Source organism: Pituophis catenifer, unplaced genomic scaffold (genome assembly GCF_029215685.1).
Source record: "Pituophis catenifer annectens isolate HBS135680 unplaced genomic scaffold, rPitCat1.0.hap2 SCAF_3, whole genome shotgun sequence".
NCBI lineage: Eukaryota > Metazoa > Chordata > Lepidosauria > Squamata > Colubridae > Pituophis > Pituophis catenifer.
In genome coordinates this window covers 179,515,980-179,542,949 of record NW_027256883.1, presented here as the reverse complement: position 1 = coordinate 179,542,949, position 26,970 = coordinate 179,515,980, and the positions used below count along the sequence as shown (strand labels likewise).

The 26,970-nt window shown below is 38.6% G+C and overlaps 1 protein-coding gene across 1 annotated transcript in view; it reads left to right on the top strand.

Annotated features, from left to right (window-relative positions):
• The window catches only part of NAV1 (neuron navigator 1), a 166,574-nt gene that overhangs the window by 123,611 nt on the left and 15,993 nt on the right, over positions 1–26,970 (top strand). Inside the window, 14 exon segments of the mRNA XM_070939887.1 lie at positions 6,095–6,233; positions 7,682–7,979; positions 10,526–11,219; positions 14,266–14,721; positions 16,172–16,213; positions 17,479–17,627; positions 19,185–19,355; positions 20,508–20,560; positions 20,953–20,976; positions 21,092–21,169; positions 23,617–23,700; positions 24,782–24,893; positions 25,403–25,524; positions 26,400–26,408. Coding sequence (XP_070795988.1) covers positions 6,095–6,233; positions 7,682–7,979; positions 10,526–11,219; positions 14,266–14,721; positions 16,172–16,213; positions 17,479–17,627; positions 19,185–19,355; positions 20,508–20,560; positions 20,953–20,976; positions 21,092–21,169; positions 23,617–23,700; positions 24,782–24,893; positions 25,403–25,524; positions 26,400–26,408 — 2,431 coding nt within the window.

Below are 26,970 nucleotides of genomic sequence, written 5' to 3'. Positions count from 1 at the left end.
TATAGTCAGACTTGCTTCTTCTGATATCTCTTTCATCAAAAGAATAGAGTTTTCTCAGCTGTCCTACGTACCTATTAGGTACTAAACAAGAGATTTAAACATTTGGAAATATGATGTTACCTAGTAGTAATATTTAGCACCTTTTTGTTTATTTTTTATACTAGGAGAATATTATTCTGATTATACTGAAAGAATGTGTGTGTGCGTTCCTCAATTATTCATAAGGCTATTCAGAGCAACTTCTAGCATATCAGACATGTACAGTATAGGAATATACTATAAATGGAAATTACTGTTTAGGACTAGGACTGTAGAACTAATATAATCCTGATTTTTTTTCCTCATTGTTGAGTATTAACCCTGGAGCTTTGTTAAGCAACATCCAGTGTTGCTTAACCAGGGTTTCAACCAGGGTTGCTAGGTGTGTCATGTATTTTACTTTAGTGGCTACATGACTACATCTATTTTTGGGAGCCAGAAGCTGTGGTTTGGCATTCCCTTCCGTCTCTAACTTCCTAAATTGGCCTGCAGCCATGGGATTTCTCATGGCATTGTTTGACATTGTTCCTCACATTAAAGTACTAAAGAGGGAATAACTTGTAGTTTATGATCTTCTTTTCCTTATCCTTTACTATTCAGGAAAATTGTGCTCAAATCCCTCTATCATTTTTATGCCCAATACCTCTTCTAGACTTGTTAAAATGTTTTCCGGGCTATTATTGACCTAGTGAAGCAGTGACCTGAAAACAGGCGCTGCTTATTCTGTTGGAAGGAGTTTATTCCATGGGTTGCTGTGAAGATGGACTTTGGGCATAAGTGGTAGCTACCATTCTAGCCTAAAGCTTTAGATCAATGCAGTGACTGAGCAGCATTCTTTACTTGAGGTGACTTGATTGACAGCTTAAAAGATGGGCTTTTACACATGGTCTGCTAGGGTATTATCAACAAGATTCTCTTCCATTAATTACATTACAGAAGCTAAAGTATGAGAAAACCACAGAGCCAATTTGACAAAAGTTCCTAGATCAAGTTTTGTTGAAAGTCCTTCCTGCCACTATATATTAAGTATTAAGAGTTTCTTTATAATCATGTATTCATGTGTTTTAGGACTAACACCTGGTTTTGTTAAGAGATTATGAGCTGTGTTGTACAACCCAGTGTAATACAAAACAGAATATATAATAAAAGTGTGAGGAAGGGCTCAAATCTGTCATTTATTAAGTATTTTTTTTAAAAAAAAACACAACTATTTGTTTATTGATTGATTCATGAACTCCTAAATTCTTACAGCTAGGGTAGTATGTATGTATGTATGTATGTATGTATGTATGTATGTATGTATGTATGTATGTAGTATTCAGAACAAGACTAAAACAAAACAAGAACAAAAGGGAGCTCTACAGTCACCCTGTCCTGGGTCCCAAGAGAACAACCAGGTGTAAAGTAGTCTTCTGAATGTCCTAAGGGTAGGCCACACCAATTTCTGGAAGAAAAGGACAGGAATTGCAGGAGAGTAGAAGTGTTTGTTGCATCCTGCAAGATGACATTGTTTAATTGATGGGCACATTGACCCACCCAGCTGAATAAAACTCAAATAATCAAAAATAATTATTGCAAAAAATTATTTATAGATAAGTCACTTCATAAATTATAAATGAAAAAAAGTTAAAATCCTTGATATATAATATTAAATCGTTTTTATGGTAGGGTCTATAACTCTGAGAATAAAGCTTTAAAAATTGGGATAGAGTAAATTTGCCCAGCTATGTAATTTAGCAATGATGCCTGTTAGAGCAGCAGTCCCTAACCTTTCTGGCTATATGGATCAGCAGCAGCAGTGGCGGCAGGAAGTAGGGACGGTTTTGTATGTGCAGCCTAGGTCCCACACATGTGCAAATGAAGCTTTGCAAGCTCGCCAGCCACTTGCACGGACTGGTTCCCAATGGGCCACCACCTGGTACCATTCTCTGGCTGGAGGTTGGGGAACACTGTGTTAGAGAGCTACAGAACATATAGAACATGTCAGACCTTATTTTGGCTAGGGATGATATCCCTAGGATTTTTTTTCATGATAATCTGGATTAAAGGAGGCCTACAGATTGTTTAATTTTCAGAATGTACCCCTTATTTTCTATACTGAGTATTTATTAGAATACTGACTTCATTTGACTATAAAGCATGAAAGAACTTACAAGTAAATGAAATCTATTGCTGTGTCTACCACTTCAGTCCTAGTCCCTACTGCTCAGCTGTTTTAACTCACTGCATTATAATCATGAGCAAGACTCATTTGTTGCCTGAGGAAGAGAGTCAAAGTGGCATCTAGGGATAAGTCCTTGCAAATAAGCATGAATATTTTGAACTACAATTGGACGGCTCAGTTAACGATTAAAAGATGAAGCTTTATTCAGGTCCCGGTTTTCATCTCTTCCAATGTGAATAAACATTTATTTCACGGATGTTGACAACAGTTTCTAATCTATGATCAATTTAAAATCTATGATTTTAAAAAATCTACACCAGTTTATATTTAAGCACAACCTACAGCTAGTACTGTATTCTCAATTATTTTAGGCATAATTTATGCAGACAGTTTTATTCACAGTTTGATAACATTTTTGCACAGGAAGCTTTGGGGAAGTGTGAAATCTTCCCAAATAAAAATATGCATGTTAATCCAGTTTGCATCAGATGTTGAAAGATTAGGTTGTGCCAACTTCCCTGGCTGAAACCCCATTCCAAAATAAGGTCAGACAGAAGCAGGAATGATCTGATAACTACAAGAGAAACACAGAAAGATCTATGGAACAATAATCTTTTTTATTATTATTATTTTGTATAAAGCAGAAGTGCCATGTTAAGGAGATGTTATTCCAGCTAGTCCTCTCACCATCACATGTTATGTTTCTGGAGGACAAATTCTGTAGCAAAATATTTATAGCCAATTCCCCAGTTACTCTTGGACTATTTTTTTTTAATCCTTGGGAAAAAACGTAAAAAACAAAATAGGTTTGTATAGTTGGAATCTGTGAGTGAAGAGAAAGGTTGAATTCTTAGCCAAATGGGTTTGTTTGATATTTTATTCTGTACTATCCATGAATTGTTAAAAGTTATTTCGACTCTCTCCCCTCCCCCTATGTCAGCTATGGTTGCATATGTCTGTTTAAATTTTGAAACACAATGTTTATAGCAATAGCTAAGTGAACTACAAATTATTGGTACAGCTTCCCCCAGGGCACAGATACAGTCAGTTATGGGCAATTCTTTATCTACTGAATTTCTGTCTGACCTAGAGCTTCTAAGTAGTGTTGTATGATGTAGCTGAACCAGTTGCCTATTATCTCAGAGAAAATTGCCCTATGCACTTTGAGCACACAGATGCCCTAGTCAATCAGAAATGACCATCTTTGATGGCTTCCAAGCTGCCATATGTCTGATAGATTATCACTTCCTGTTCCTTTTTAAATTGTTAAAGCAAAACAATATTTTATCAATTTTGCACTTGCCTAATCAGTGTTGGCATTTCTATCAATAGAATTAGAGGCTTACTCACTCCTCATCCTCCTTCTCCCAACTTCTACCCACTACGTGATTGGAGAGAGGGAAGTAAAATTAATCTAGAATGACCCCCATTTTTACAGTGATATTTTAGGACCTCAACTTTATGCCAACAGTTGGACAAAAGAGTTAAACCTCTGTTAATCCTTTTATCCTTATTGGCATAATACAGCTCAACAGAAGAATCCCCATTAACACACCCAAGACATTTTTGTGATGATTCTGTATAATGCAAATTTGATTCACTAATAATAATCAATGTACATAAAGCATATATTTTAACTGAACACATTTAAGACTAAATCATGGTGAAAAATGGTAGTTATTAGTTTCTAAGAGTGGGATATGCACCAATTTGAGAAGCTACCTCTATTTTCATGCAGTTCCCAAATCACAAGTTGAGTTCATATTACAAGGGTGTGAAACTGGTGGCCCACAGGCTGGATGCGTCACGCACAGGCCACTCCCACCTCAGTTTCACAAAGGCAAAAAAATGTCGCAATATATCACATGACATCATGACATGGCAAATTTGACATCCATGATATATTACATTAAAGTTAAGTCTGTTTAACCATGTTTTGTTGAATAAGCCTTAATGGCTATTTCTTACAAAATATTTAGCTAAAAACCTTAGTTTATACAGTACAACTATGTTAACAGATTAAATTAAGCTATAGTTTTACTTCATAACTAAAAGTTAAAACTAAGCAAAACTAATTACAGTTTATATCTATCCTGTCATCATGCAAATGACATAATCTACGTCATTTGCATCAAGGTGTACTTTTTGGATTGTAATGGAAATAGACACATGATATAAAATGATGCAAATACAATCAGAATCTCATCTATTGCATTCGAAGTCCAATGTATTAAGGACTGCTAAGTCAAGGTTTCACTGTAAAATAAAATTGAATCAGTAAATTTTATTTCCCATAAACAAGGTAATTAGTGGACTTTATTGAGCATGTTATATGACAGTAAATTTCAAAAACATCTGGAACAACATTTTACCACGCTTGTTCTTTGTAAATGGTGGGATTGTTTTCCTTTTGTTCTGTTTGTAAGTTGTTTGCTAATTTAAAAAAAAATGAAAACAAATCATTACACTGTCTCCTGATTTAGAAATATCCTCCCAGCCTTAAGCATTCACCATCTGTTGAATGGTTGAACAGAGAGCTGAACATAATGATTGAGAAGTGCAATTCAAAATTGTTCGTGAAGATATTTGGACGTGTGATAGTTTCATTCATACATAAAAAGTGTGCTGTCTAAGGTGATCAGGTTGTTGTTTTTTTCTCTCAATATTGTATGTTAAATATAGACCCATAACCAAGTAATTAACCCTTTTGATAATTAGCCCTTTTCATACAGGACACATGGACATGTTTGGAAAGCTTGCCTTTTTAAAGAGAAGCTCAGACATGGGTAGTTATTTGAATGCATCTGGGCTAATCAGCTTGGAGTTTAATGTGTAAAACACCAGAAGAGATGAATGAAGCCTTTTAGTGAGATAAACAAACAGACACATTGCTTTTCCTTCCCCCCAAGCACCTGCTCCTGTCAGCCTCTCTGAGCTGGAAAGAAGCTTCTTCCTGTTCAGGGTATTCATGAACTCCTTGTCCCATGCGGAAAGATTGGCAATAGTTCCTCATCATCTTCCTCCCACTTGCCATTCCTCATCTTTAGATAGGATTTCTCAATGTTTTCCATCTGCATTAGTGATTAAATTGCAATGATAATCATTGCAATGTAATCAAACCAGATTAAATTTGCCTTATTACTTTGTGTGTGTGTGTAGACACACACACACACACACACACACACACACACACACACACACACACACAGCATGAGTTGGCATTTGAATAATCTTTGCGCCTCCTAGATGAACAGTGGAAATAATGGAAACTAGCAAGCCACTTAGCATTGTTTGGCCTACCTTAGTTAGCTAAATTAATAAAGGAATGCTAAGGTCCAATGAATCTATAAATAAAGTAGTCTGGAATGGCCTTCCTTAGTGTCATGCCTTCCAGATGTGTTGGACTAATTCCTATAATCCCAACTCATTATAATATTTGGCGGCTGGGAATGATTGGAACTGAAATCCAATATTCGTGAAAGGACCAGGTGAAGCACAGCTGATCCAGAGCACGAGCTCTTTGGCCTGGGACATTCAATATCTTTGGCAACTTTTTCTTTGGACTAATTACTAAGATTTGGCTCATACTGGGTGATTTTAATTAAACTAAACAGTTATAGTCCAATATAACTTACCACTTTAGTCCAATATAGTCTAATATATATTGGACCACTATAGTCCAATATAAAATTACCACTTTATCTTTGCTTTTATTTTAGGAAGTAGGATGGAACATCCTGTTTGTAGATCAATTTATTATTTTGCAATTGTTAGTTGTTACTCCTTGTTTTCTCTTCCAGGACATTATTGAGTGGGGCAGATGCATTTGATTATATAGCAGTACCTCTGTGCTAAATGTTGCTAATCATTTATCTTTTTTCTGACTTACAGTTGGGATGAAAGTAGTTCCATCAGCAGTGGCCTCAGTGATGCCTCAGACAATCTCAGTTCAGAAGAATTCAATGCTAGTTCTTCGCTCAATTCCCTGCCTTCCACCCCCACGGCTTCCCGTAGGAACTCTGCCATAGCGGTAGGTAGACCAAAAATTATGGGGCGGGCTGGCTGGCTGGCTGGCTGGCTGCCTGCCTGCCTAACTATCTATCTATCTATCTATCTATCTATCTATCTATCTATCTATCTATCTATCTATCTATCTATCTTCTTAACCATCTGCCTCACAAAAGGGCTTTTGAAAGTACTTTTGAAAAGCAACATTATGTTGTTCCAATGATTTTCATGAATAAAGTCCTATAAAACCATCTTCATTCTTTCAGCTAAAATTGTTGTAAATACTTTAAAATCATTATTCAATAATGATATCAAGTAATGGTACTTGAAGGTACTTTTGGTGAAGTCAAGTCGAGCTTCTTTAGATATTACTGCTGTATTGGCCTACATCCAACTATGTGGTATGTTTCTAGTTTGCAAAATAGAATTCATAGAGTTTTGCAATAATTGTAATGATTCATATTCAAAATGTTTATAATAAGAAGCTGGTAAACTGCCTGGTCTTTCCCAATTTTGCCCTTTTTTATAGCTTCACAAAATTCCTTATTGTAATATGTCAATTGTTAATTGTTTCTGTTTTTCTGGGATCTTTGATAAATTTTGTTTCTTCAAATATTCACCACTCTTTGCCAGGGGAATTTCTTCTCCTTTATATAATTTGAAGCAGTATTAATTAGTACTATTGTATCTTTCGATTATCTGTTGTTATTACAGTATTTCCATTTTCTAACTTCAATACCATTTCCCCTTTTTTTCTTTCCTCACAGTATACATTTTCTTGGCTTATTTGCAAATTATTTGCAAAATCATTTTTTCCCCCAGAATTCATTGTTCTTTAATTTCTTTCATTGTTACTGTTAACATAGCTGCCATTGAAAAAGTTTAATTTGTTGTGAAATAATTTTGGGGGGGATTTTTTTAAAAATTATTCTTTCATCTGTGCATCTTTTCTTAAAATACTGGATTGGATCTAAATCTAATTACAGTTACAATAGTTGCATTAAAATCATTAAGATTAATATTAATCATGCATGATGTAGGCCACACTGACCATTCTGTCTACATTCATCTAATTTGTTGTGTTGCCTATTGTGATGGATAAGAACATAAATCTGGCAAATACTAAGTGCTTGCTCTGAATTCTGTCTTACAATGCATGAGGGGCCTATATGCCTTTCAAAACAAGACCTCTGCAGACCTCTCTTCTTCAAATCAGTGCTTTCAAAGGCTTTAGAGGCTTTGATGGTATAAAGGCTGCAGCTGAGCAGTGAAATATGTGCTTTAAATGCAGGCAATCTCCTGGCATGCCCACTGTGAAGAGGATTATTTAGAAATATAGGAGCAAGGGCCCATGACTTATTGCCACCAAGTCACAATATTTCTGAACCAGACAGATGAGTGTGTAAACTTGGGGAGTATCACAGAAGGAAAGACTGAAATGTCCATTTGACACTTTTTTCTGCCCTGCAGCTACGCACAGATTCTGAGAAACGGTCATTGGCAGAGAGTGGGCTGAACTGGTATGGTGAACCAGAGGAGAAGACCCAGAAGAAGATGGATTATGACAGTGGGAGCCTGAAAATGGAGCACAGTTCCTCCAAGTGGCGTCGGGAACGTTCTGAAAGCTGTGATGAAGCTCCTGCGAAAGGTGGGGAGCTGAAAAAGCCTGTTAGTTTGGGCCCACCAGGATCCTTGAAGAAGGGCAAGACACCACCTGTGGCAGTGACCTCCCCCATTACTCACACAGCCCAGACTCTGAAAGTGGCAGGTGAGATTGTCATTGAAATTATACTGTTACACTTTTTATTTGCTTCCCAGCTGTCTGCAGAATCCAAGCAGGAGTGCATGACTATTTCTAGGGCACTAATAAGGCCAGAAATATTTTATTGAATCTACCATTGTTCCCCAGTAACTATTCAGTTATGTCGTTTTATTATTATTAGGAACTTTTAAACCAGCTACCTCCCAATTTGGTGCTCTTCAGATGTTTCAGACTAAGTCAAACTTCAAATAAAAAATAACCAAGCTTAGTTCTTTTGTCACATCTGTAGATGGAATCTTGCCAAACTAAGCACTTTACAGTACTGTCTGCATTTACAATATAGTCTGTAAATTATGAGAGTTGGGCTGTTTTCATCCTCTTTCTCACACACTCCTTTTCCTGGGAATCCACCTTTTTACTGCATACTGTAACCTTCTATCCCTTATTATCTTTTAGGCAGCATGGCAACTGAGTATTATGGTTGAAGGATTAGAGCAGTAGAAATCCAAGGGATGGATGATGAAAGCTATTCTGAGCAAAAATGTTGCAATTGCAACAATTACTACAACTGAGTATTTTTTCCCATTCAGATGTGTCCAATTCTCGGAAACTGCCTGGACAAGTCCTTGCAGTTTTCTCGGCAAGATTTTTCAGAAGTGGTTTGCATTGCGTCCTTCCTAGGAAAGAGAGAAGGTGACTAGGTGCAGGTCACCCAGCCAGCTTTCTGCCTGTGGCAGGACTAAAACTCACAATTTCTCAGTTTCTAGCCTGATGTTTTAACCACTTCACCAAACTAAATCACAAATAATTGATACTTGTAGACAAATGTGGCAACACCTTTCCTTTTTATTAGCTGTATGCTCATACCTAAATACGCTATATGTTTACAGTATAGACCATGGTTTTTTATGGTTTTTGTAGGAGATAAAAGAGGTGAATTATCAACAAGACATTGTTAATTGGAAAAATCTTACACTTTACCTTTTCTGTCTAAGTGCTTTCAAGCTCATATATCAGGGGTAAAATCCAGCAGGTTCTGACAGGTTCTGGAGAACCGGTAGCAGAAATTTTGAGTAGTTCGGAGAACCGGCAATGCCACTTCTGGCTGGCCCTAAAGTGGAGTGGGGATGGAGATTTTGCAATATCCTTCCCCCAGGAGTGGGGAGGGAATGGGGATTTTGCAGTATCCTTCCCCTGGAGTGGGGTGGGAATGGAGATTTTGCAGTATCCTCCCCTGCCACGCTCACCAAGTCATACCACGCCCACCAAGCCATGCCCACAGAACCAGTAGTAAAAAAAATAGGATTTCACCATTGTCATATATGATACCCAAAACTCCAAAATGTCCAATTTGAGTAAATTATTTATCTTCCGCCCAAAGGAAAGGAGCTTAGCAATTAGACTGGACTAGTGTGGCAAAGATCTATTTTTTTTTCTTTTTGAGGCAAAAAATTTACAAAATTAATCTAGTATTTGTTTTCTGGTTGAATATTAAGGCTATTATAACCTCATCTCTTCTTTTGTGCCTTGTAGTTAGTATACACACACATATACACAAATAAGAACATATCCTGACATTCCGGGAGAACTGTTGTATCACATTGCACCCAGCATTTCAAGGCAATAAGTTTCCAATGAGGCAACTACAATATATCAGATTTTTTGATGACCTGCCATGATTATGGGAATGGATTAAGTTCATATTGTGGAATGGGGCTTGGGGAATGGAAAGGGACAGAAACAGGTTTTGGCTATCTGGAGGGAGGGCCAATGGGCAAAATTTGACTCAAGCTAAAGGTAAGTTTGGTCTAGTAGTTAAGGCACCTGGCTAGAAAGCAAAAGACAATGAATTCAAGTTCCACCTTGACCATGACAAGAAAGAATGCTGGGTGATCTTGGGCCAGTCACTCACTCTCAGCCCAACCCATCTCACAGAGTTGTTGTGGGGGAAATAGGAGGAGGAAGGTGTGTTGGATATGTTTGCCGCCTTGAGTTATTTGTAAAAATAACAAAAGATAGATAGATAGATAGATAGATAGATAGATAGATAGATAGATAGATATACACAAACATACATATAATGTGTGTGTGTGTGTGTGTGTGTATGCAAGTCTTGGCGTATTCGGGTCTTTTCCCATGTAAGATTGAGAGTATCTTGGCGACGTTTCGACAAGATCCCACTCGTCATCTTCAGGCTGGTGCCTTCGGCTTCGTGCCTGTGCAAGCAAAGCCTTCGGCACGAAGCCTGAAGATGATGAGTGGGACCTCGTCGAAACATCGCCAAGATACTCTCAATCTTACACAGGAAAAGACCCGACTACGCCAAGACTTGCATAACTCTACCCGTGAAAATCTACGAAAACATATATATACACACACACACATACATATACACACGTATGTATGTATGTATGTATGTATAATATGTAATAATAAGATTTCTAATAAAATAGAAATAACTTCTTTTTATTATCCAAAGATCTGTGTAAAGACACACCTTTTCCGGTATCTATTCCAAATGTTGTTTCCTGATCAGTTCTTCCCTCTCTCAGGTAAGCCTGAAGCAAAAGCAACAGACAAAAACAAACTGTTTGTGAAAAATGCTGGCCTGCAACGTTCATCTTCTGATGCTGGCCGAGATCGGCTTTCAGATGCCAAGAAGCCTCCCTCTGGGCTTACACGAACCACCACGGCTGGCTCCTTTGGTTACAACAAGAAACCCCCTCCTGCAACGGGTACTGCTACAGTGATGCAAGCTGGTGGCTCAGCTACACTTGGCAAGATCCAGAAGAACTCCAGTATCCCTGTGAAACCCGTCAATGGCAGGAAAACCAGCTTGGATGTCTCCAATGCAGGGGAGCCTGGGTTTATGGCGCCAGGGGCCCGTACCAACATCCAGTACCGGAGCCTGCCACGCCCTGCCAAATCTAGCTCCATGAGTGTCACTGGAGGACGAAGTGGCCCACGTCCTGTCAGCAGCAACATTGATCCCAGCCTCCTCAGTGCCAAGGGGGGTATTTCTGTTTCACGCCTCAAGGAACCCTCTAAAATAGGGGCAAGTAGGAGCACTCCAGGGCCAGTGAATCAGACTGACAGGGAGAAGGAGAAGGCCAAAGCCAAAGCAGTGGCACTAGACTCTGACTCTGTCTCACTCAAGAGCATGGGCTCCCCTGAAAGCACCCCAAAAGCTCCAAGTGGCCACCAGATCCCTGCAAAAGAGGCTGAGCTGCCGCCAACACCACTCAGGTAGGAACAGCGGTTATGAAAAAATAAGATGCTTCAGTTCACAATTATTTATGTAAAGGCAATTACATAATTGCAATTAATTATAGCTGTACAATTATTTATGCTTGTAAAGGCAATTATAAATATGAAGACAAGTGAATAATTCCTTCTGTTCTTGGATAGTACTCTGTAGTTCATAGTCTTCCAGTCACAGTAACTCTTTCCTGTCCATATTGGAGACAAGGTGAGCTTACTTTTGTTATTTAGTTACTAGGGGGGAAAAGTCATTTCGATCAGTGCTTTATTTTGTGTTTTTTTCTAATTCAAGAATAAAATGGGAATAAAATGGTGGAGTCTGGAGTGCCATGACTAGAACAAAGTGCCATGACTCAGACAAAATACATATGATATTTTGATAAAGCATGATAAATATGGGCTAGGTGGCATTCTGTTAGGTGGATCCATAGATTCCCTGAACAAGCATTCTAAAGATTGCAAGATCGAATCTGGGTCGGTTTCTAAATTCTAAAAATTTCTCATTAGTTGTTTTTCATGAAATGAGATTAAGGTGTCAAGTGAAATTTAATAGAATTTGGTTGTTTTTAATACTTACATAAATGATTTGTATAAAGAGTTTGAGAAACTTTGCAGAGATCCTCAAACTCTGAGGACCTCATAAAACTGAGAAACTATATTTTAATATTCTTGATCAAACAAAATTATGAGCAAACTCAGTAAGAGTCACCATAGGACTAAAAATAATGCAATGAGATATAATGGTGATTTTTTTCATTTAAATGCATTTAAAAAAATTAAATGCATTTATATAGAGAGAATATCTAACTTGGCAAATATAAAAAGAATCTTGGAATTCTGATTACAAGTGAGTACCGTATTTTTCGGTGTATAAGACACACTTCCCCCCCCCAAAGTGGGTGGAAATGTCTGTGTGTCTTATATAGCAAATGTTGCTGAAGCCCCGCCCACCCACTAGCCCCCACCCTTTGGCCTCTGCCTCCCAGCAATTTGCCTCCTTACAGCAAATAGCAAACCGCCTGGTCAGCTTCAGCACAGCCTGATTTAGCATGAGCAGCTGATTGGCAGTTGGATTTGCCTCCCGGAATACTGCCTATCAGCTGTTCCAAGCTGCAGAGATCACCATCGGCCATTGCCGCTGTCACCGCCCATTGCTGCTGCCGCCTATCACCTCCTTCACGTGTCCCTTTTTCAGCCTCTGTGCGTCCCCTTTTCAGCCTCTGTGCATCCCTTTTTCTGCCTCCGCACACCCCATTTTTGGCCTCCACACGCCCCATTTTCAGCCCGTTCCAGGTGGTGGGGATTGCCACCGCCTATTCCCGCCACCTGGAATGGGCCAAAAATGGGACATGCGGCGGCCGAAAATGGGACACCCAGAGGCCGTAAATGGGGTGTGCAGAGGCAGTGATAGGTAGCAGCAGTGATGGGTGGTGGCAATTCCCTGGAACAGCTGATAGGTGGTATTCCAGGAGGCAGATCCAACCGCTAATCAGCTGCTCCTGATAAATCAGGCTGTGCTGAAGTTGACCATGCTGTTTGCTGTTTGCTGCAAGGAGGCAAATTGCTGGGAGGCAGAGGCAGATTTTTTTTTTCTTGTTTTCCTCTCCAAAAGCTAGGTGCATCTTATAGTCCAGAGTGTCTTATCGTCTGAAAAATACAGTAATATGAGAGTTATGGAATACTAAAAAAAAGTTTTTATTTTTTAAAACTAAAATTTAATAAATGCTGTATCATCAACAAAAAAAAACAAGATAAATATTTCCTATATTTAGCATAAAAATCTGATATTTTGAACCATTTTTAGAGGTCTAATAATAGCGATAGCAATTATATACTGCTTCACAGTACTTTATGGCCCTCTCAAAGCAGTTTGCAGAGTCAGCATAGTGCCCCCAACAATCTGAATCATCATTTTACTGACCTCGGAAGGATGGAAGGCTGAGTCAACCTTGAGCCTCCCAGCAATTCCAACTGCCAAATTGCAGGCAGCCAGTAGTGAGCAGAAGTAGCCTGCAGTACTGCATTCTAACCACTGTGCCACCACAGCTCTAATTTCATGCTCTAATAAGCATGAAATACCATTTTCTTATGAATTTCAATTATACATCATAAGCATATGTGACATTTTTTAAGCCCACTGAGTCTCCATAATAGGATATTCTATTTTTTCATTCCATAGTTCAAGTACACAACAAATTCTTTCATTTCACTTTTTAGTTCCTTGCAAAACAGAATTGTTCCTTATTGTTTAGGCACTGCATCTATTAAACTGCAAATATGACTATTAGAATATCTGCCATACTATTAATTAGTGCATATTTCATTTTATATATTGCTAAGCAAAAATTGTAGGCAACTTAAACTCAAGATGTAATCTCTCAGAATCTTTAAGAATTGAATACATTTGTGCCTGAAATTCTGGCAAGCTTTTGCCAATTGGTGTTGGTATTAAGTTAGATGAACCAAAGGCCTGACTGAAAAAGCAGGTTTCTGTGGTTTTCCTGTGATTATACGTTCAGAATTGCTCTACAGCAGGGGTGTCAAACTCACAGCGTCACGGCAGCGTCACATGACATATCAGGACTTCACTAAACCTGGTGTGGCCGTGACACATCTGGCCCTTGGCCAGGAGTTTGACAGCCCTGCTGTAGAGCCTAATAGTTTCAATTCATCTTTGTAAACCCCCTTTTTTTTATTTATTTAAAAAAAGTGTTACTCAGTGTCTGATTTGAGTCCTGATTGCATTGGGATGACTTGAGGTAATGGGAATATCTCCTGAAAAGAAACATTTTTAAGTTACTGAAATAAGCTATGATCCTGATATTCCCAAATCAACAGGATAGTGAATTTGATGCATTTGATTCTTATATGAGTGTCAATGTAGCTTAAAGTTGTTGTTTTCTATATCATATGCAAATGTTTAATGTACTTGTGCTAGATATAATGTTTTCACAATACATGAAATGATCATGGCATGCAATGTCAGACACTATACCAAACTTTACCTTAATACTGTTCTCCTCTTTTGCAGGTCAGCTGCCAAAAGCTATGTAAAAGCTCCTTCTTTGGCAAACTTAGACAAGGTGAACTCTAACAGTCTAGATCTCCCTTCTTCAAATGATCTCCATCAGATGCATAGTGGTAAACTGCAAGAGTCACACCCAGCGGCTGTAAATGTGGGCACCCATCTCACGTCATGCTTCACACCAAGCCCTGCTCCAGTCCTTAACATTAACTCTGCTAGCTTTTCCCAGGGCCTGGAGCTCATGGGTGGCTACAGTATTCCCAAGGAAACCCGCATGTACTCCAAGCTTTCAGGATTGCACAGGAGCATGGAATCCTTACAGATGCCTATGAACCTGCACAATGCCTTCTCTGTAGGCAGCACTGCTGCACCTACCACTGCCTCTACGCCTCCTGTTGCTGCTGAGGAAGAATCCAGTGAGATGGCCTGGACTGGGAGCCCAAGAATTACACACCTGGAAAGGTAAAGGAAGAGAAATGGGTTACCTTTGCTATGGGGAGAATATTTTTCATGATAGTGTTCCATAAGAACTTTTAGAAAGAGACCTTTCACCTTAGCCATGAAAGCCAGCTGAGTGACTTTCGGCCGGTCATTCTCACCCCAACTCGCTTGTTGTGGATAAATTGGAAGTGGAAGGTGTGTTGGATGTGTTCACTACCTTGAAGTTATTTATAAAAATAAAAAAGGCTGGATACAAATAAAAATAGATAAGTTCATAAGTAGGTGGCACCACTTACCCAATATTGGTTAATCTGGTAAAAGTGAAGCAAGATTAGACCTGGATAGTTCTTGGCTGAGAGGCTACAGGTAGTCCTCAACTTATGACCACAGTTGGGGCTGGGATCTCAGTCATAGAATAAAGTGGTTGTTAAGAAAGAATCTATGTGACTGCTTTGCTCACTAACATCAATTTCTCCAGGTGCAGTCATTGAGCGACTGTGTAGGTCGTTAATTGGACAGAATAAAAGAGCTACCTCCAAAGGAAAGCAGGCAGCTTTTCTCCTTGCATGGAAGGGACTTCATGCATTGGAATGGAGAGAAGAGGCAGAGATCACAAAGATGCCATCTCCATCTCTCCAGCACTCTGCAGGAATTCCATCCCCCTCCATGTGTGGAAAGGAACTCAAACTGAGATTCTGAAGATTCAAACTTCGTTTCTGCAGCCCAACAAAGAATTTCTCACGTCACCCTCTCTGCACATGGAGGGGAGGGGAAACCTTTGGCAGGTGGCAGTAGCTTGCAACCTGCCAGCTTCCCCATTGACTTTCTGGAGAAGCAGCAGAGAAGATTGGAAATGGTGATTACATGATTGCAGGGCACTTTGCAAAAAGTATCCTACAAATAGGTTGATCATGATCATGTGACTGGAGCTGGAGTTATGCAATATTTTATGATGGCCAGAAGTATTTTACAGAGTGTAAAGCATTCTTTCCAAGCCATAATATCTTCAAAATATCATTAAACAACCAGTTATAAATTGAGGAATACTAAGGCTTTAAGCTAGACATGAAAGTAAAAAAAAAAAAAAAAAAAGGCTTCTAAGAAACCACAAGTGCAAATTAGTTCCATACAGCCAAACAAATAACAGGAATGTGCTTGATTAGCACATTTCACCAGGTTCAATTTATGGGAATTTTTACCTAATTAAAAAATGAGATGAAAAGATGAAAAAGGATTATAGCATTCCAACGCAGGAACAAAACCCACCATAATTTTTAGTTTATGATTCTTTTGTTTATATACATGGCAAAGTTGCAGTGGCTCAGCTGGTGCAAATACAGACTCTGGGCTTGTGTGAAGCCTGATTGGGTCTATCCCCCAAAATTCACGATCAGTTTATTGCTTATCAGGCACCACAGCTGGATTTAAGCAAATAATGAACAAGCACTACTGCTCATTTTTCTTCCTGCAGCTCTAACCGTGACCGGAATACGTTACCCAAGAAGGGACTGAGGTAATTGTTCTTTGTGTTAACTATTATTTATTATCAGTAAAATGGTAAGAAATGTCTAACTTCCTCTACTTATGGAAAAAGATCAAAGAAAATGTGAGTTTATCTCATGCCAACGTTGTATAACTATGAGCCAGTTGCATAGTTATTACTTAAGCAGCAAACAAGAGATTCTACAGCATTGGAAAATCAGAAGGCCATAGCAAATCAATTCACTAAGGTAATTTATAATTATAGTCCACTCTTTTTCTGTTCAAATTACATAATACTGGAGGTCTGGTTACAGCCTTGACTTCTTGACTCTGTTTTTGATCATATCTGATATAGCAATTCCAACTGTAATTCCGATATAGATTACATCAAGTTTCATTGGAATCAATTTAGCCATGATTAACAACTCTCATGGATTTCAGTGGATCGATTCTGATTATTTCTCTGATCATGTCTTTTGTTATTTTTCTGAAAGCTACAATTGAAATGTAATTGCATTATTGAAATAGTTTTTTTAAAAAATATATTTTTAAAGTGAATGAGCAAGACATTTTTTTGTAAAAAAGTTAAAACTTCAGTTTACAAGTGCATAGCGATATAAAATACTTCTTTCTGTTGTTGAGTTCAAATATATACTAGAATAATTGCATGCACTGTGACCCAGTCCCTTGATGGCTTATTTCAGCATCATTGTATTGATTAGTATTGTAACTCTGGTCTTGATTTATCGCTTTTCATTTATTTCCTTTGAGAATGATGTCTTGGATAATGATGATGACATATCCAGCATCCATAAGAAAATACCAAACAGCTTATTATCTTCCTGTGAGCCATGCCTCCTTAACATAATTCTAGAATTAAGGACTTATTAGATTCTCCCTGAGCAATTGTAGTCAATTATATTTTATAATTTTAGATTACAGTCTATTCTTTTAAACGGATTTCTTTGAATATAAAATTACACCATTAGTTTTCAATAATCCCCCATAGAGATAGAGCAGTGATTTTAATTTAATTTTTAATTAATTTCTTATTTTTTTAATTGTTTTTATTGTAAACCGCCCTGAGTCACTTAAATGAGACAGATGGTATAAAAATGTGATAAATGAATACATTTGCAAGAAGAGAATTGTAAAAAAAAAACCTGCCTAATGCAATAGGAACTGACTAAATTAATTATGTTAAACTGCATTGTTATGACACTTTTCAAATTATTTTCTTTCAAAATCCTGCCAGTCTCTGTCATTAATCCCCTCTCTATCTCTGGGTTTTGGCAGGTATCAAATCCAACCCCAGGAAGAGACCAAGGAAAGGCGCCACTCACATACAATTGGAGGAATGCAAGAATCAGATGATGCTTCTGAGCTACCCTCTCCTCCTGCTCTCTCCATGCCACTGGTTGGGAAAACTCCACTCACAAATGTTGGTTAGTCACCTTTCATTTTGCTTTTTTAGAAGAGGAAACCTTAGAGGTCAGTTGTTCTAAATCAGTATAATCCAACAGAAGCTATGCCATTTTTCAAATTCTATTCCTTAATTTTCTTCTTTCTAGCACCTTTCTAACCTACCCATAATGCAAAAATAGCCTCCTATCAGAAAAACGTGTTCAAGAAAATTTAGAGATAGTTTGAATAGCCTATAGAAATTGGATGAGACAATGATTAAGGTGAAACTTCACATGTAGACTTCTGCAACTCCTCCTGCAAGCTTTTGGAAGCTTCTGCATGTGACTAAACTAAATTTAAACCAGACATTTTTTATATCTGACTTTTCAACCTATTGCATCAACACAAGAGTTTTCTGGGGTTCAGAGTCTTCTGATTTCTATCCTGGTACCTTAACCACTATGCCAAACTGGTTCTCTGTTATAAATTACAGATCATGGTTTCTTTAGTTTATGCCTACTGAATTGCTAGGAGCACACAAGCAGCTAAGAATATGGAATAATGTTGTAAGCCACCCAAAGTCACAGTGTATGAGTTGGGCAGCCATATAAATGTGTTTAATAACAAGATTGTTGTTGTGTGGAAAATCAGAGGAGGAAGGAGTATTAGGTATGTTCACCACCTTGAGTTATTCATTTAAAAAATAGGGGCGGGATATAATGTATCTAAATAAATCAATAGGCTTGATTTCAGGTTTGCTTAGTCAGTATATTTTCCTAGCTTGATCCAGGAGCCCAGAATCTTACACAGCATTCTTGCTTCACATGTAGAATTCTTTGGCACTGTTTTAAGCATTTGTTTTTCAGAGTTCTGCCTCACATTCTTGGGAATGGGGTGGGGAGGTGGGGGTTGAAAAAAGGGAAAAAAATGAACATAACTGAAAAATATAGGTATTTTTTCATTAGAGAAAAATATGAAAATAAATAGATAGTTATGGTACAAGTCTATTTTGCTTCTTATGTGCACTGAAAAGCAATGAGCCCCCTGAGAAATTTGAGCAAATTCAGTTCTCCAATTAGGGATAAAGGTAATAAGATTTAAAGAATGATAATGAAATATTCTACATAATAAGCTTAGGTTCCTTTGTACACATATTATTTATCGTTGCATCTTCTTTGTCTCTCCAGTTTAATACAAAAATAGTTTTTTTTTACTTTTGCAATTTTATTGTTGATGCAATAAATTTATTCTTTTAAAGTTTTTAAAATGGGAATTTATTAACAGGTACTGAATAGTCTGTACTATCTGTCAATGGGCTTTAGTCAATGAAAATTATTTCACATTTAAATAGGCCTGAGAGTCAAATATTCTCCCAAATCACCATAACAACCCAAGTCAAACTAGTAAAACTGATGCAACTACACAGGTGCAGATAAAAGATCTTATGCAAGGTGTGATGCACATTTGACTTGTCCTTATCTTTCCCCACCTCGATCCTGGCTGCTAGCCCCATATATAGTGCTCCTTGCTTCCTAGACCCCATCCCTAGCTTTGAGCTGCTCTGACTCCCCTCTTCTCCCTGCCCCCTTCTCCTGCAGTGAGTCCCACGGCAGCCAACACCCCAAGGATCACCCGTTCTAACAGCATTCCCACTCATGACTCCACCTTCGAGCTCTACAACGCCTCCCCCATGGGCAGCACCCTCTCCTTGGCAGACCGACCCAAGGGCATGATCCGCTCGGGCTCCTTCCGCGACCCTGTGGATGATGGTGAGAGTCCTGCACCCAGCTAGGAAGATAAGAGTCTTCTCTATAATAATGATGCAAGGATACAGTTGTAGTAATTCTGCATATCAGAACTTCTCAAGAGTACAAGCTGTGCTGGCAGGTGGCAATGCAGGGAGTTGTTATTATTATTGTTATTTTGTTTATGGGACAGCAAAACAGAGTAAGGAATTAAAATAATCTGATCATTTAATTTCTTAGTTATGCATGCATGCCCAGTATCATCAACTAGGATTTGTTAGTCAGGAATTGCATATATCAGTCTTGCATGAGCCATAGCTGGTTTCTAGCTTTATTATGGGTTTTTCTCCCTTTATAAGACATATTTTTAAATGGGATATGGTAGCACTTCCAAATTGTCCAGAACACTTTACTATAAAGTAGCTGTCCTCAACATTTGCGACTTGGTGGCCCGGCAGTGGGGAGGGAGAGGAGAACCGGCTTCGCGAGCTGTGGGCTGGGGTATATGCACGTGCGTGCGCCGCTCGACTTGTGCAAGTTGAGCTACACACGTGTGTGCATGTGAACCGGCCCGCTGTTCATGAATAGGCCATGGCCCAGTAGTGGATCACAGCCTGGAGGTTGGGGACCCCTGCTATAAAGGAGACCACACTGCCGCCAAGTGGTGATAAAGTACCAGTTTACACAGTAGATATGGAGATGAGGTTGTAATGAGAGATTGCCTATTACCATCTGGATCTCAGTGTGTTTTTTTATCTCTGGTTCTGTAGTTGCATGAAAAACATAACTTCTACTTTGGCAACTATACTTTGGCATTTATATCTTCATTTAAGTGAAAACTCCTACTCTAAGAAAAAGCATGAAACACAAAAACTTAAGATTTTCATCCGGAATTTTTGTTTGGTCCAGGAAATCTTTTAACCAAGCATTCAGAAGCAAAATAGTAATAATAATAATAATAATAATAATTACTGTCTCTGTTTTCTGATGTTAGCCATCATGTGAACTCTTTATGTTGTTCAGCCACTCCTTTTTGGACATATGACCTTTCTCCTCCCCAAACTGCCATCTTACCTTCCATCCATGCTACTCCTACTGGATCACTTGGTAACCAATCATAATCCATCTGAAGGATAGTTGTAGAAACTTTGTGACAAGTCTCTTTCTTTATTACAGTTCATGGATCTGTGCTGTCTCTGGCTTCCAGCGCTTCGTCAACTTATTCCTCAGTAAGCTTGCTCCCTTCGTTATTTACTCTGTCCCATCTTTCACTTTCTCTGTGTTTCCCCCTTTCCTAAGGGTGATCTCTAGCCCCAGTCTTTCCAAGAGAAAGTGTGGGTAAAGTTGACTGAGGGCTTGGCATTTGTCACTATTGGGAACAGAAGCATGGTCTAGCACTATACTTTGCAGTATTGCCATAAATTATAAGGTCTAATGAGAAGAGGAGGCAGAGGAATGAAATAACAGCCGAATAGAAAAATGCCTGTGCATATGCTGGGTTCTTTGCATGGCTGGTCACTTGTGTTGCCTGATCACTTGTGTTGCCTGGGAATGCCTCTATTACTTTCACCCTAATTGCCTGCCTCTCTGTCTCTCCTCTACCCCCATTATGTGCTGCCAGGCTGAGGAGAGGATGCAGTCAGAGGTACAGTAACACCCTCACTTTACTTTCCGCTGCTATTCTGCTCTTGACCTTTGGTGGAGAGCCAGCAATCCTCCTGCTTCCTGACTTTCCCACCTTTTCTCTCTTTCTTTTTCAGCAAATCCGCAAACTACGCCGTGAATTGGAGTCATCCCAAGAGAAAGTAGCTACGCTGACAACCCAGCTCTCAGCCAATGTGAGTAGCCAAATTAGTGCAGTAGCATAATGTGTCCTCATTCTATGGAGTCTAAATATTTTAATTTTTTTAAATTTCAGGACTAACCAATTATATATCTACTTACCTACCCATGTTTCCCTGAAAATAAGACCAGGTCTTATTTTCTTTCAGGCTCCAAAATAAGCACTAGGGCTTATTTTTGGGGCTGTCTTTTTTTCCCCCATGTATGGGAAGCTCACTACTTCTCAGTGGTGAAATTCAGCCGGCTCTATCAAGATCGCGCAATCTGGTAGTGCTGGCGGTGGGAGGCTTTTTACCCTCTGCGCATGCGCAGAAGGCTCTGCGCATGCGTGGAGGAGGCACATGCTCACATTTGCAAACTGGTAGTGAAGGTAAGTGAATACCACCCCTGCTAATTCTGCTTGCTCATGGCAGAGTAGGAGGCTGTGTGGCACACTAGTGCTGCCGTCACAAGGCAGGAGAGGGTGGAGCTGCCCCATGCACCCCATAAAAGCTTACCTCAGGGTCCCCACAGCCAGGCCACTCACGCCCCACAGCGGCAGCTCTGGCAATCCTGTCCAGCAGAACTCCGCATTGCACCTGGCCCATTTCTTCTGCTTGCTCGTGGCCGCAACAGAGCAGGCGGCTGAGCAACGCACCGGTGCCACAACCACAAGGCAAGATTGGGACCTGCCCCATGTGCCCCTCATCAGCTTACCTCAGGGCCCCCACAGCCAGCCCATCCACACTCCAACAGCTGCTTTGCCTCATGGGTGCGGCACCAACACACCACTCAGCCTCCTGCTCCACTGCAACCACAAGCAAGCAGAAGGGGCCGGTGACCACATGGGCTCCTGCTGCACATGGCTGTTGGTGCTGCTACCACAAGACAGGTGTTGGGGCATGGATGGCTTGGATGCTGGGGCCCTGCCAGTGCAGGGTACATAGGGCACCTCCACCACCCCGTGGCCGTGGCACCGCAAGCAACCAGACAGAATGGGCGGGCAGCCAACTGTGCAGGCTCTTAAGCAGGGCTTATGTTGGGTGTATGGCTTGTATTAGGCACATACATAAAAACATGCTAGGGCTTATTTTCAGGATAGGTCTTATTTTCGGGGAAACAGGGTATCTACCTACCTTCCTATTGTATTCACAAGTAATTTAGGCAAGGTAAAAGAAATACAATGCAAGTTCAATTTTCACCAGAGTTAATGGGCATCCCAGCAAAGCTTAACTGTTCTAAACAAATGAGTCATGTACTCCAGAGTTTTAACGGGATTGTATTGCTGCACAACCACAATAAGTTGTCACTGAACATTAGAGAGGATGTTAAACTTTTGTGTTTGTCACATAGCAACAGCACCCTCTCTTGGCCTTCTATTCTTCCACTAGTACAGCATCTTTGAAACTTTTGGAATATTGGATTATATTCATTCTATCACCTTCTGGAAGCTGATCCTGGAAATATTATTTGATATCTTCCCTATGGTCTTCTGGAGTTGCTCTAAATTTTAAACAAAATTGTTTTTCTCTCAGTTCAAGTAATCCCACGATATAGTCAAATCTTTCTCCTACTCCTATAACTTCTGTCAAAAGTACAAAATTGTACTTTCCACAATTTCCATTTTATCACTAATTTGTTTTACATTTCCAATCAATCGTTCTACAATCCTCAATGTTCTGAATGTCATCTTCCATATTCCTTTTTATCTCTACAAATCTTTCTTCCATTTCCTTTTTAAAAGCATCCAAACTATTGGCAACTGTTTCAATCATTCTCTTGCCAAATTTTCTGCCATAAATCTGGCCTTATCTGTAATGAATCCCTCCTTTTTGTTCCTTTCTTTTTGCTTCTTTTCCTGTGGTTGTCATTGTAATATTTATGGCCAAAAAGTAAAAAGTATGTCAATTACTAGAGTAGTCTTCCTGTTTTTCTGTCTTTAACACTTTAGTCCCAATTAGCTCTTTGTAACTACAGCCATACTCTAAGGCTCATATTAACCTTATCTTATTTCATAAAATCTATCAAGTACCTACTTTCCTTAGTACTAAATAATCAACATTCCCAAGAAGGTCCAGTCTGATTTTCTAGATAATTTTACTATTTTCAAAGGCACTTTTATCAAAGAAAAGAATAGTCTTCTAGTTCATACTCAAACAGATGCTTGTTTAGACATCTAACCTGTCTAGATCCACACCTGGAAGCCAGTACCTAAAGCATCTTTGAAGCAAGCCAACATTCATTACCTGTCATACTATCTGCAGTTCAGAACTAGCTATGGGAGGTGAATAATAATAGAGCGAGTCAGATAAAATCCTACTGTTTAGGTAGGTTACAGGTTCAGAAGTTTGGGACTAATTTTTATTCTCCTGCTGGTAAAAAGTTTGTCAAACCATGACTTTGATGTTATCTTATGTACTTTGATTGGGCTATGACTAAAATTAGCTCTTCTTTTTCTTACTAGGCTAACTTAGTAGCAGCATTTGAACAAAGTCTGGTAAACATGACATCCCGTCTGCGGCAGTTGGCAGAGACTGCAGAAGAAAAGGTGAGTCATTAGATCAGAGAAGAGGAGCAGCAAAAAATCACTTTAGCTTTCCTGTTCAAGAATAGTGGTTGTTTTTTTAATGTCTCAGGGCTGTAGATGTTGAAAGAAGAAGAAAAATATAATTATTATTTAGTTCTCTTAGACAATTGATATTAGGCAATATGACCCAAGCTCAGCTGAAAGCAAAAACTTCCAGTATGGGAAAGAAAACCACATCTGCTTCTTTGTCTAGAGACTTGGATCATAAAACTTTCAGTTTTGTTTATATAATAATTTGTTCTCCAGTATTGGGTATTTGTTAAAATACTAGTTTATACTTCTTCAATGGGGTGAATTATTTATATAAAAGGGTAACATTTACCTTGAGTCAAATGTGACTCTTAGCAATTGTATGGATAATCTATGTTGTATTTTGAGCCACAATATGGAAGTGGTTTGCCATTGTCTTCTGGGTCCCCCCCCCCCGAATTTCCAGTCTAATCTGTAGCTCTGGTATTTCCCAGGGTCTCCTATCAGGTGTTTCTCTACATAGCTTTTTCAAGATTAACCAAAGTCATCCAGATACTGCCACTTGATGACACAATTTACAATTCAGGGGATCAATGTGCAGACTTAAAACACTTCCAGAGCAATTAACATAAAACAAGAAAATGAATCAGCCTTGCTTATTTAATACTAGACACTTTTCAGTTTCTCTGTTTCTTAGAATAGGTTTAGGCAGTCTATGGGATGTAAACATTTATGTTTTTGATGGGTTTTTGCCCCAGTCATATTATTGTTATTTATGTCTCTTTAAAAGACACAAAAATCAGTACAATAGGTATAGTAATCCTTTTCTCATGCTTAATTAACTGTTTTACTGAAAGAAAAACTAGGACACTATATGTAGAAAGTTAAACCATTCTTCCCTGAAAGAAACATTAGGCTGGTATTGTTTTGAGAAATTAAAATCCTGGATAGATGCAGCTTCTTTGTACTGTTTGGAATATAAGAAAAATGGCTTTTCCCTAATATTACTCAGAAGAATTCTTAGTGAAAGAATAAAACCCAAGGCATTAATACATTATGCAATGTCTTTCAGGACACTGAGTTGTTGGATTTGCGGGAAACTATTGATTTCTTGAAGAAGAAGAATTCAGAAGCCCAGGCTGTTATCCAAGGGGCCTTGAATGGAACTGATATTACACCCAAAGGTGAGGACAGCAGTTGATGCTCATGAACCTTGAGAATATTTTATCTGCATCTTCTCCATGATAGATTTGGTGTATATTTGTGTGTGTCAACATCAATCAGTGCCCGAATCTACTAGGCAGCGGTGAAAGCAATATGCATCTTTCTCTAAATATAGGCAATCAATTCCTGGTTTTGAATGCATATTGCACTTATTACATCTCTTTCCCTAGTATTCTCCACTTCCCTATTCTGAATCTTGAGTTGGTATCTTTTAGATAAATAAGCTGATTGCTTTTCATGCAGAATCCTAACCTTTCTGAGATAATATTAAATAAATGGAAAGAAATTACAGAAGAGAGATGGGATTTTTAAAAATATGCTTCCTTGTTTTTCTGTTTAATATATGTCTGTGTTTTACACTTAACATAGTTTGAAGTTCAGCCTGAAAACTGAAGGGAATGCAACATTGCACAAGTACACACGTCTGTAAGCACATTCTGAATGGTCTTTTCTTTTCCTTGTTGTCCAGAATTACGAATCAAGAGGCAAAACTCATCAGATAGTATATCCAGCCTGAATAGCATCACCAGCCATTCTAGCATTGGTAGTGGCAAAGATGCAGATGCCAAGAAGAAAAAGAAGAAAAGCTGGGTAGGTCAAGAGAGAAGTGAAGCCAAGGAAATTAAGTTTACTTCTACAGTTTATGAATATGAAATCCTGCAGTGTTTTGTCAGAATAGGTAATAGAATGACAACCATGGCTATTCCAGGATTCTTATCTATAGCAGTAGCTATACCTGCTTGGAGAAAATATTTTTGACAGAATTTTAGTTTGCATTATTTTGCTCTTGAATTCAAATATAAAATTGCTTGCTACAGGTGGAATTCATCCACTGCTAAGCTATGGCCTATGAAATATGCACCAATCATATTTAATTATGATGGCCTATCAGATCAAGGGATGTCCATTTCATTATGGATTTTTATTAAAAACAAACACATGCACTTAAAAGGTACACAATATGCCTTTTTTCTGCCTACTCAATCCCATCTCTAAATTTTAAGTATTTGATGTTTTTCTGTTCTCATTCCAACAGTTTGTTTTGAGCCAGAATGTAGAACAGAAAAATCTCAGTTATTAGGCTCCTCTTTAAACAGAAAAAAAGAAATAAAAATAATTGAAGTTAAACATTTTAATACAGAGAATAATGTGTGATTATTCTTAATTCTTCACAACTTTTTTTTTTTGCATGACAAGTCACTATTTGTGCTTCTAATGTGAGTCCTTATTTTTCCTGTATGTTACCCTTACAGCTCTGGTATTTCCCCACTGTTCCAAGGAGAGCTATACCCCCAGCTCTCTGCCCAGTATGTGTGTCTTCCCTTTAGGAAGACTGGATAGGATGCTGAACATCCCTGCTTCTTCTGGGCAGGGAGCTCTGAGCTGAGTGCATGATTAAGTCTTGCTCTACTGTTTTTTCCCTTTTCTTCCTTCAATGCTGATCTACAACACTTTTTTATTTTCAGGTATATGAGGTAAGCTTGGAACTTCCCTTCCACCTTCTTCCCAGTCCTTTCCTTATGTTTTACTCCTGACTGGTCACTCCATTGTATATGGGACAGCTCAACACTTGTGAAACTAACCATCCCATTTGCTCATATGCTTGCACTGCCAAGTCATACTGTAAGAGGCACTGCACTGGGATTGGGGGAAAGTTTCATATCTGTTGATAATATTATTTTGAATCTGCCCTAATTCACTCTGAAAAGCATTGTGCTTTTCACAAACTAGTATTTGTTAATCACTTTCCATTTATAGTTTGTTTTTAAAGATTGTGTTCCAGTCTTAACGGTTTATAGAAGCATAATATAATTGTCATAAGAGAAGGAAGTTATATTGAAAAGAATACATTTAAGTATCTTCCTTTTTCATCATTTGAAATAGTTCTACAGGTAGTTGAAGAGAGAGAGAGAGACAGTACAAGTTAAACAATTCCTCTTATGTTAAGGAAAAGTTCCCAATTTAGAAATGATTGCATGTAATATCACCATGTGAATTTTTTGATAAATTATTAAAAAAAATTTGTTGAAGGATATA